This window comes from Cherax quadricarinatus, chromosome 7, assembly GCF_038502225.1.
Source record: "Cherax quadricarinatus isolate ZL_2023a chromosome 7, ASM3850222v1, whole genome shotgun sequence".
NCBI classification, from domain to species: Eukaryota; Metazoa; Arthropoda; class Malacostraca; order Decapoda; family Parastacidae; genus Cherax; species Cherax quadricarinatus.
The window spans coordinates 21,937,298-21,949,797 of record NC_091298.1 but is presented as its reverse complement, the minus strand read 5'-3'; the positions used below and the strand labels follow the sequence as shown (position 1 = coordinate 21,949,797).

Below are 12,500 nucleotides of genomic sequence, written 5' to 3'. Positions count from 1 at the left end.
GCCAGGAGAGCACACATGGGGGGAGCAAAGTTACTAGTTATGGGTGATTTCAATCACAAGGAGATTGACTGGGAAAACCTGGAGCCCCATGGGGGTCCCGAAACATGGAGAGCCAAGATGATGGATGTGGTACTGGAAAACCTCATGCATCAACATGTTAGAGACACTACCAGAGAGAGAGGAGAGGATGAACCAGCAAGACTGGACCTTGTATTCACCTTGAGTAGTTCTGACATCGAGGATATCATGTATGAAAGGCCCCTGGGAGCTAGTGATCATGTGGTTCTGTGCTTCGACTACATAGTTGAGCTCCAAGTGGAGAGAGCAGCAGGAATAGGGTGGGAAAAACCAAACTACAAAAGGGGGAACTACTCAGGCTTGAGGAACTTCTTTCAAGACATTCAGTGGGAGAGGGAACTGACAGGAAAACCAGTACAAGAAATGATGGATTATGTGGCAACAAAATGCAAGGAGGCAGAGGAGAGGTTTGTTCCTAAGGGAAACAGAAATAATGGGAAGAACAGAACGAGTCCTTGGTTCACCCAAAGGTGTAGGGAGGCAAAAACTAGGTGTACTAGAGAATGGAAAAGGTACAGAAGACAGAGAACTCAGGAAAATAAAGAGATTAGCCGAAGAGTCAGAAACGAATATGCACAGATAAGAAGGGAGGCTCAGCGGCAATACGAAAATGACATAGCATCGAAAGTCAAGACTGACCCGAAGCTGTTGTACAGCCACATCAGGAGGAAAACAACAGTCAAGGACCAGGTAATCAGACTGAGGAAGGGTGATGGGGAATTCACAAGAAACGACCGGGAGGTATGTCAGGAGCTCAACACAAGATTTAAAGAAGTATTTACAGTGGAAACCAGTAGGACTCCAGGAAATCAGAGCAGGGGGGTGCACCAGCAAGTGCTGGATGAGGTACATATAACCAAGGAGGAGGTGAAGAAGCTGCTATGCGAACTTGACACCTCAAAGGCGGTGGGACCAGACAACATCTCTCCGTGGGTCCTTAAAGAGGGAGCAGAGATATTGTGTGTACCGTTAACAAAGATCTTCAACACATCATTTGAAACTGGGCAACTCCCTGAGGTATGGAAGATGGCAAATGTAGTCCCAATTTTTAAAAAGGGAGACAGACATGAGGCACTAAACTACAGACCTGTATCACTAACGTGTATAGTATGCAAGGTCATGGAGAAGATCATCAGGAGGAGAGTGGTGGAGCACCTGGAAAGAAACAAGTGTATAATTGACAACCAGCATGGTTTCAGGGAGGGAAAATCCTGTGTCACAAACCTACTAGAGTTTTATGACAAGGTGACAGAAGTAAGACAAGAGAGAGAGGGGTGGATCGACTGCATTTTTTTGGACTGCAAGAAGGCCTTCGACACAGTTCCTCACAAGAGGTTACTGCAAAAGCTAGAGGATCAGGCACACATAACAGGAAAGGCACTGCAATGGATCAGAGAATACCTGACAGGGAGGCAACAACGAGTCATGGTACGTGACGAGGTGTCAGAGTGGGCGCCTGTGACAAGCGGGGTTCCACAGGGGTCAGTCCTAGGACCTGTGCTGTTCTTGGTATATGTGAATGACATAACGGAAGGGATAGACTCAGAAGTGTCCTTGTTTGCGGACGATGTGAAGTTAATGAGAAGAATCAAATCGGATGAGGATCAGGCAGGACTACAAAGAGACCTGGACAGGCTACAAGCCTGGTCCAGCAACTGGCTCCTTGAGTTTAACCCTGCCAAATGCAAAGTCATGAAGATTGGGGAAGGGCAAAGAAGACCGCAGACACAATATAGTTTAGACGGCCAAAGTCTGCAAACCTCACTCAAGGAAAAAGATCTGGGGGTGAGTATAACACCGAGCATATCTCCCGAGGCGCACATCAATCAGATAACTGCTGCAGCATACGGGCGCCTGGCAAACCTACGGATAGCGTTCCGATACCTCAGTAAGGATTCGTTCAAGACTCTGTATACCATTTACGTCAGGCCCATACTGGAGTATGCAGCACCAGTTTGGAATCCACACCTAGTCAAGCACGTCAAGAAATTAGAGAAAGTGCAAAGGTTTGCAACAAGACTAGTCCCAGAGCTACGGGGATTGTCCTACGAAGAAAGGTTGAGGGAAATCGGCCTGACGACACTGGAGGCAAGGAGGGTCAGGGGAGACATGATAACGACATATAAAATACTGCGCGGAATAGACGAGGTGGACAAAGACGGGATGTTCCAGAGATGGGACACAGACACAAGAGGTCACAATTGGAAGTTGAAGACTCAGATGAATCAAAGGGATGTTAGGAAGTATTTCTTCAGTCATAGAGTAGTCAAGCCGTGGAATAGCCTAGAAAGTGAAGTAGTGGAGGCGGGAACCATACATAGTTTTAAGGCGAGGTATGATAAAGCTCATGGAGCAGGGAGAGAGAGGACCTAGTAGCAATCAGTGAAGAGGCGGGGCCAGGAGCTGTGACTCGACCCCTGCAACCACAAATAGGTGAGTACAAATAGGTGAGTACACAGGGAAGGCACTACAATGGATCAGGGAATACTTGTCAGGAAGACAGCAGCGAATCATGGTACGTGGCGAGGTGTCAGAGTTGGCACCTGTGACCAGCGGGGTCCCGCAGGGGTCAGTCCTAGGACCAGTGCTGTTTCTGGTATTTGTGAACGACATGACGGAAGGAATAGACTCTGAGGTGTCCCTGTTTGCAGATGACGTGAAGTTGATGAGAAGAATTCACTCGATCGAAGACCAGGCAGAACTACAAAGGGATCTAGACAGGCTGCAGACCTGGTCCAGCAATTGGCTCCTGGAGTTCAATCCCACCAAGTGCAAAGTCATGAAGATTGGGGAAGGGCAAAGAAGGCCGCAGACGGAGTACAGTCTAGGGGGTCAGAGACTACAAACCTCACTCAAGGAAAAAGATCTTGGGGTGAGTATAACACCAGGCACATCTCCTGAAGCGCACATCAACCAAATAACTGCTGCAGCATATGGGCGCCTAGCAAACCTCAGAACAGCATTCCGACATCTTAATAAGGAATCATTCAGGACCCTGTACACCGTGTATGTTAGGCCCATATTGGAGTATGCGGCACCAGTTTGGAACCCACACCTAGCCAAGCACGTGAAGAAACTAGAGAAAGTGCAAAGGTTTGCAACAAAACTAGTCCCAGAGCTAAGAGGTATGTCCTACGAGGAGAGGTTAAGGGAAATCAACCTGACGACACTGGAGGACAGGAGAGATAGGGGGGACATGATAACGACATACAAAATACTGAGAGGAATTGACAAGGTGGACAAAGACAGGATGTTCCAGAGATTGGACACAGTAACAAGGGGACACAGTTGGAAGCTGAAGACACAGATGAATCACAGGGATGTTAGGAAGTATTTCTTCAGCCACAGAGTAGTCAGTAAGTGGAATAGTTTGGGAAGCGATGTAGTGGAGGCAGGATCCATACATAGCTTTAAGCAGAGGTATGATAAAGCTCACGGCTCAGGGAGAGTGACCTAGTAGCGATCAGTGAAGAGGCGGGGCCAGGAGCTCGGACTCGACCCCCGCAACCTCAACTAGGTGAGTACAACTAGGTGAGTACACAGTCTAGCCTCAGTAATATACACAGTCCACACTTCACTTTTTACCTCCCAAATTAAGGTGAGTGTGGAATATAATTTAACGCGGGGGCTGGGGGGGGGGCAGAACCAGTCCAGTGTTTACATTAACTGACACTTGGTCGCTGCTGCTTTGTGTGTGTGTGTTAAAGCTTAGTAATCACGTAATTAAGCTGTCGTATTTATTAAATTGCAGCAGCCATCATATGAAAGCCTCATTATAAATCAAATATATAATGTTGAAGCAGAAATTGTTATTGGCTGGGGAAGATAATGACTTAATGGTGAATTGCTTTTTGTTCTGAGCTTAATTAAGAGATGTAGCGTAGTTAAAGATAGTTACAACACTCTCTAATTGCTTGGAGTCCTTGTTGGCAGCAGAGCAAGAAGGCTGGTTGGCAACTCACAACCAGAAAACAGGTTGGACAATCATAATTATAAAACTGGTTGGAAAATCACAATTATAAGACAGGTTGGGAATTCAGACAAACAGAAAGGTTGGACATTCATCGATAATCAGAAAACTTGTTTGGAACTCACAGGCCATCAGAAAAGAGGTTGGGAACTCACAGACCATAAGAAAACAGGTTTGGGAACACACAGACCATCAGAAAACTGCTTGAAATTCAGACCAGGAGTGACAAACTTGTTTTGCAAAAGAAGAGACTGTACCCAGCACGTGTGCACGACTTCCAGGAGCTGTTGACCAGCACGTGTGCACGACTTCCAGGAGCTGTTGACCAGCACGTGTGCACGACTTCCAGGAGCTGTTGACCAGCACGTGTGCACGACTTCCAGGAGCTGTTGACCAGCACGTGTGCACGACTTCCAGGAGCTGTTGACCATCACGCGTGTACGGCTTCTAAGTGCACGTAGCGAATCGTCGTATCGTAGGTGCTTGTTAACAAACATATGTGCAGGTGTCCACATATGCACGGCTTCAAATTATCTCAGTGTTTCTCTTGAATTTAATGGCATTCTCTCTACCACTTTCCTCTCTCCCAGTCTCCTCCCACCCTCCCACTCTCCTCTTGCCACTCCCACTCTCCTTCCACTCTTCTTCCACTACTCTCCATTCCTCCACTCTTCTTCCACTACTCTCCATTCCTCCACTTCTCTCTTTTATCCGATTTTTCACTTTTTTTCTATTATTCAGCCTCTTATTACCACCTCCCCGTATACGAAGCTGAAACATTCTTCTGCTAGTGAAGCCAGTCTCCTGGACCGTCTTCTAGATCTTCCACCTCACCTTCCACACTATTTAAGACTCCATTCTCAGGATCAGCTTCTCACTGTTCCAGACCATCGAGATGAACTTTTCTCCAAGCTGAGGGACTGACCACCTCAAGCTATTACTCCAAGACTGATGGACTGATGACATCATTCTTACCTTCGGAACTACTCCTGGTGTCTACAATGCGTTCTCCTCTGTATTTTACTGATAAAGTCCACTGCGTGGGGCGAAACGTTGTCCACAAACGATCTCATTAAAGAGAATTTGTTTTTTTTATTACATCTTTTGGGTATTTTATTCGATTTCCCTCTAACTTTCTATTTTATAATATTGGTAAATAGTACTTACAAGTTGGCGAATGAGACACATAAAGAATGAGACATATAAAGAATGAGACACAAAGAATGAGACACATAAAGAATGAGACACAAAGAATGAGACACAAAGAATGAGACACATAAAGAATGAGACACAAAGAATGAGACACAAAGAATGAGACACATAAAGAATGAGACACATAAAGAATGAGACACAAAGAATGAGACACATAAAGAATGAGACACAAAGAATGAGACACAAAGAATGAGACACATAAAGAATGAGACACATAAAGAATGAGACACAAAGAATGAGACACAAAGAATGAGACACATAAAGAATGAGACATATAAAGAATGAGACACAAAGAATGAGACACATAAAGAATGAGACACAAAGAATGAGACACAAAGAATGAGACACATAAAGAATGAGACACATAAAGAATGAGACACAAAGAATGAGACACATAAAGAATGAGACACAAAGAATGAGACACAAAGAATGAGACACATAAAGAATGAGACACATAAAGAATGAGACACAAAGAATGAGACACAAAGAATGAGACACATAAAGAATGAGACATATAAAGAATGAGACATATAAAGAATGAGACACATAAAGAATGAGACACAAAGAATGAGACACAAAGAATGAGACACATAAAGAATGAGACACATAAAGAATGAGACACAAAGAATGAGACACAAAGAATGAGACACATAAAGAATGAGACACATAAAGAATGAGACACAAAGAATGAGACACATAAAGAATGAGACACAAAGAATGAGACACATAAAGAATGAGACGCATAAAGATGCTAAAGTGTTACATACGTGTCTTATTTATCATGTCTCATCCTCCACATGTTACGCAGATGAGCGTAAAAGACGGTGCTACGACACCGTGCCACGACACGGCGCTACGACACGGTGCTACGACACGGTGCTACGACACGGTGCTTCGACACTGCTACGACACGGTTCTTCTACACGGTGCTTCAACACCGTCCTACGACACGGTGCTACGACACGTGTCCTCCAATAGAATAAAAGTCTCAAAGCCATGGTTGAAACACCTCATAAGTAACCCTAATTTTTAGAAAGGGTCGTTTCGCGCCAAGATGAATTTTTACGAAGTCGAAACGTTCAAAAAATGTCTCAGCTTTGTGTAAAACGTTGTTTAAATAAACGTTTATTCTGCAGTGTCTTTATATAAGGTGGTCGTTGCTATTTGGTCATCCAAAAATAAGGCGTCTGTGGACCATTCTGCTGAACACTGACGCCATTTTTAAGTTAATGAGGACTGATGAGTGGGTCATTTTGTATTCCCTGTGGCCTGACTTATGCCTTATTCATCTCATTTACTCTTCATTATCATCACTGTTGGCTCGATGATCCTCTGGGGAAGCTTGATTGTTTCCATTTTCAAGTTCTCTTTCTTTTAGTTCTCACCCTCATTCCTCCCTCAATATTTTTAAGTTTTCCTTCTCTTATTCCTCACCCTCTTTCGTCCTTCAGTGAAAAGAAATGGCATAAAATGCCGACACGATGCACAAAGACACAAATGTAGAATAATACGATTCTTTATTGACAAAGTTCCGCCCACATGGTGGGTTTTATCAGGTAATAAACAGTAAACTTGGAGAGAGAGGATGAACCTTTGTGTATCCTCGTCATCAACTCTATTGGATAGTATTAGATAGTATTAGGATTAGATAAATGACTGGAACACTTGTGTAACACTTGGGAGTCTTTATTGTGGAAATGTTTCGCCAGCCAGTGGATTCATTATCAGTTAAATATAGAGAAGAACGGTGGAAGATAGGAAGTTTGAGCTAATCAGTCTCATAGTCTTTAGTTGATGTGTTCAGTCCATCAGTTTTGATAAAAGTATATTATATACGCGGAAACGGAGGTTATATGCTGCAGACAAGTGAGGTGAAGCAGCTGGAGGCGGCGTCACCAGTGGAAGTAATGAACGGCTTCAATATTTATAGGTTAGGCAAGAGTTTCCACAGTAATGATGCTCGAGTATTGCACAGGTATCTCATTCATTAACTGTACTGGGACCAAAGAACCATAGCACCAAAGGACCGAAGGACCAAGAAACCAAGGGGCCAAGGAACCGAAGGACCAAGGAACCGAGGGACCAAGGAACCGAGGGACCAAGGGACCAAAGGATCAAGTGACCAAGAAACCAAGGGACTAAGGGACCGAGGGACCAAGGGACAGAGAGACCAAGAGACCAAAGGACCGAGGGACCAAGAAACCATGGGACCGAGGAAGACCTCTTTGGAAGTAACTTTTTAAGGCTTCTAAGCGCGATAACGTAGTAATTCTCGGTGATTTTAATTTCAGTCAGTTTGACTTAAATTCTCTGACTATGAACCTAGAATCAAGAGACTACCTAGAGGTAATCCAGGACTGTGTTTTAAAACTATTTGTAACATCACCAACGAGAAGAATTTACCTGCTTGATTAAGTTCTGACAAACAAGAATTCTTCTTCAGACCGAGGGACTGACCACCTCAGATACTACTTCACCAACGTTGATAGACTAATAACATCATCTTCATTTTGCTACTGTACCTGCTGCCTCTATATTTGCCAGCTGTTGCACATGTGTCTTTATCTTAAACTTGTCGGTATTTTCTACCCTTTTCAACATACTGTCGGTATCATATACCTCTTATAAATAATGTCTGTTTTTCACACCGAAACTCCCACAACCACTTGATCAGTTACGAGGACGCACGACTCGTGGTCAAGGAGGAAGACACTGAGAGAGACGCTAGATCCTGGACTTATCAGTCATCAGCATACCTAGTAATATCAACGAGAACGACGGCTTCTAAAATATAGCTGAGCCAGGACACGTCTAAAACGGGTTCCCCACATAGTAACTGATCATAAATAAGAACGACACATGTGCAACAGTTGCATATCTTTATTGTTGAAACGTTTCGCCTACGCTGTAGACTTCTTCAGTCAAATACAGAGAATACATTGAAGGCAGCAGAAGTGGCGGGGTAAAGAGGATGTATTCAGTCCATCAACCTTGTAGGAATACTCTGAGGTTGTCAGTCCCTCAGTTTGGAGAAGAGTATCAAGTACCAAGGTTTATACCCGGTATCAAGTGCTAATGTTTATGCCCGGTATCAGGTATCAGGTTTATACCAGGTTTTCTCTATGCTGTTCACCTGCATTATTTTCAAGCGATCTCGCCTCACTTGTCTTATCCCCGAATCTTCATTTTTATCTTTTCCTTCGTTGCGTCTATACGCTCGTTGTTTCCTAATAATTCTCTTCGTAATGCTCTTGCTTTTGCTTTACTAATCACATTCGGTATTGGATTGTAATTGGTGGAAAAAGAACCTGAAACATCACAGACTTCACCTCACTCTTGTTACAGGTCACTGGCACTGTGCCAAAGAGTTTACTCGGGTCACTCTCTCGATATAGAAGTGCTGTATACTAGCTTTTCACGCCCTTCAAGAAACTGTAGCCAAAGAGATTCTGTGTCTCTGTCCCTTCCGCATCTGTATTGTTTCTGATGTGAGAGTTTAAATTTCCACTGGCACATATAACAACTCTGGCCTTGTTTTAGTTTACTCTATTAGGACTGATGGACCTACTCATAGTGCAAGGTCTCCTTTAATAAATGTCCTCAACTGTACACAAGTGTACTTATTCATTGTATTACTTTTTTGCATCTGCATCCTATTTCTAGGATCAACTTCCAGTGATGTTTCGTTGGTAGAGGCTCAGATTACTAGTCTGTTAATGATGTTGCCGATATAATGTATCAATATTATTAATGTATTTTGACTGATTTTTTTCAATTTGAAGGGGAGCATACTTGTGCATAGAAGTATTTTTTAGTATAGAGTAGAAGGTGAAAGTTTCTCGGGTTATACTTTTTAAATGCTACAATGTTTGCCATTCCCATGACTACTCAGATACCGTCATTGTGACCACCTCGGTGTGAACTGGCTGACCTCTCTCTCCTTCCTCAGGTATCGTAGGCGTCGCCAGAGGGATAAGCTGGGTCGTGGGTGGCCACCGGGGCCCCTGGCGCCATGGCCCCCTGACGACCACACTGCCGTCACCAGACACATCATTGCTGACGACTACGGCTGTCACACATACTCCACCATCAGACACGACCCCGTCACCAAGGTCTGAACAACGCCAATATGACTACAAGAAACCTGCTGCACCACCAGACATGACCCCGTCATCAAGGTCTGAACACTGTCAACGTGACAACGACAACTGAGCTCCAATAGCGTGCTGCTGACGAGGGAAATACGTTAGGTGGTTACGAAGAAGCTCAAGATAAAAGTAGAGAGATTCTTCCATGTGTAGATTACTTGTAAAGGTTCCCCAGCCGCTTCCTTCTTTATAATAGAACCACACTTATGATAGATTAGGTAAGATTCGTCAGGAACCAGGACAAGGGATTCCTGACGCGGATCTTAGTCATGTGATGACCTGCCACTGCAGCTTTTGGGTCGCGTATGAAAAGAAAGATGGCGTTTTGGTCTGTCTTGTACAATTGTCAGCTCATAGACTGACAAGTCAGCTGTGACTTAATGGTTCATTACTGACAGAAGGAACGTCGTAACATTTTCATAATTGTTGAATATTTGTCATTTGTTCCAGCCATGTTATTGTACCTGGAATAAATAGGAACTTTCGTTAAAATTCCAAACAGAGAAAGTGTAACTATTTTTATATTCACGGATAAGCGCTAAATACGTAAGGCTATAAATAAACTACTGATGAGAAACAATGATGCTGGTTATAAGTTTATGTTTTTAGTGATTTTTATCACAATGAACAAATATTAACGCCGGTTAAAATGACGTTGTTACACCACGAAGAACACGGGGGAAAATTGTTCAGATTTCGCACACTGCCACTGAAATACGAGAATGCATTAGAAAACTCTGAAACTATCTCATGTAATGCGGAAACTCATCGCTGAAACTTGTTACAGAAGTCTGAAACGAATATGTTAGTTATGAACTTTGTAATTAATGTGTGAGAGCTGTGGCTGACTGTGAAATATGCTGGTTGGGTGGGGGGCCACAGCCCCCGAAGCCGCCTCGTCGCCTCCACCACCGCCGCCGCCGCCACCACAGTGTTAATGCTCTGATGCAAACGAAGATTGAAACTCAGAGAAAAGGAAATAATATGGCTGTAAATCTTTTCGAATATAGGAAAACCGCCATCGTAAATTTTTGACCTCGTCTAGAATTTTTCTTGATGTAAATTTGTTCAGGACGAAATAAATACAGAGAAATAGAAATTACATTGTCCTCAGTCGAGAACTGTTATATATATATATATATATATATATATATATATATATATATATATATATATATATATATATATATATATATATATATATATATATATATATATATATATATATAATATATATATATATATATATATATATATATATATATATATATATATATATATATATATATATATATATATATATATTTTATATTTTTTTATTATCACACCGGCCGATTCCCACCAAGGCAGGGTGGCCCGAAAAAGAAAAACTTTCACCATCATTCACTCCATCACTGTCTTGCCAGAAGGGTGCTTTACACTACAGTTTTTAAACTGCAACATTAACACCCCTCCTTCAGAGTGCAGGCACTGTACTTCCCATCTCCAGGACTCAAGTCCGGCCTGCCGGTTTCCCTGAATCCCTTCATAAATGTTACTTTGCTCACACTCCAACAGCACGTCAAGTATTAAAAACCATTTGTCTCCATTCACTCCTATCAAACACGCTCACGCATGCCTGCTGGAAGTCCAAGCCCCTCGCACACAAAACCTCCTTTACCCCCTCCCTCCAACCCTTCCTAGGCCGACCCCTACCCCGCCTTCCTTCCACTACAGACTGATACACTCTTGAAGTCATTCTGTTTCGCTCCATTCTCTCTACATGTCCGAACCACCTCAACAACCCTTCCTCAGCCCTCTGGACAACAGTTTTGGTAATCCCGCACCTCCTCCTAACTTCCAAACTACGAATTCTCTGCATTATATTCACACCACACATTGCCCTCAGACATGACATCTCCACTGCCTCCAGCCTTCTCCTCGCTGCAACATTCATCACCCACGCTTCACACCCATATAAGAGCGTTGGTAAAACTATACTCTCATACATTCCCCTCTTTGCCTCCAAGGACAAAGTTCTTTGTCTCCACAGACTCCTAAGTGCACCACTCACTCTTTTTCCCTCATCAATTCTATGATTCACCTCATCTTTCATAGACCCATCCGCTGACACGTCCACTCCCAAATATCTGAATACGTTCACCTCCTCCATACTCTCTCCCTCCAATCTGATATTCAATCTTTCATCACCTAATCTTTTTGTTATCCTCATAACCTTACTCTTTCCTGTATTCACCTTTAATTTTCTTCTTTTGCACACCCTACCAAATTCATCCACCAATCTCTGCAACTTCTCTTCAGAATCTCCCAAGAGCACAGTGTCATCAGCAAAGAGCAGCTGTGACAACTCCCACTTTGTGTGTGATTCTTTATCTTTTAACTCCACGCCTCTTGCCAAGACCCTCGCATTTACTTCTCTTACAACCCCATCTATAAATATATTAAACAACCACGGTGACATCACACATCCTTGTCTAAGGCCTACTTTTACTGGGAAAAAATTTCCCTCTTTCCTACATACTCTAACTTGAGCCTCACTATCCTCGTAAAAACTCTTCACTGCTTTCAGTAACCTACCTCCTACACCATACACTTGCAACATCTGCCACATTGCCCCCCTATCCACCCTGTCATACGCCTTTTCCAAATATTTATATATATATATATATATATATATATAAATATTCTTTCAACAAACCGGCCATATCCCACCGAAGCAGGGTGGCCCAAAAAGAATGTATACAGTAGTAATATACACAGGAGGGGTTATTAGCACCTTGCTCCTGGCATTTTAGTCGCCTCTTACAACACGCATGGCTTACGGAGGAAGAATTCTGTTCCACTTTCCCATGAAGATAAGAGGAAACAATAAAAACACAAGAACTAGTATGAAAATAAAAGAAAAGACAGAGGGGTGTGTATATATATACTTGTACATGCATGTGTAGTGTGGCCTAAGTGTAAGTAGAAGTAGCAAGTGGCCTGCGAGGTCACCGGACCTAACTGTGTGTGACTTCTTTCTTTGAGGGTACGTGAAGATCACAGTTTACGTACCACCACTACGTGCAACACTGGAGGAGCTGAAAATTTCG

At 43.1% G+C, this 12,500-nt stretch overlaps 1 protein-coding gene across 1 annotated transcript in view; it reads left to right on the top strand.

Annotated features, from left to right (window-relative positions):
• LOC128686833 (carboxypeptidase N subunit 2-like) overlaps positions 1-10,519 on the top strand; it is a 121,495-nt gene extending 110,976 nt beyond the window's left edge. The window contains exon 3 of the mRNA XM_053773961.2: positions 9,210-10,519. Coding sequence (XP_053629936.2) covers positions 9,210-9,378 — 169 coding nt within the window. The 3' untranslated portion in view covers positions 9,379-10,519. The remainder of the gene's footprint in view (positions 1-9,209) is intronic.
• Positions 10,520-12,500: the final 1,981 nt, after the last annotated feature.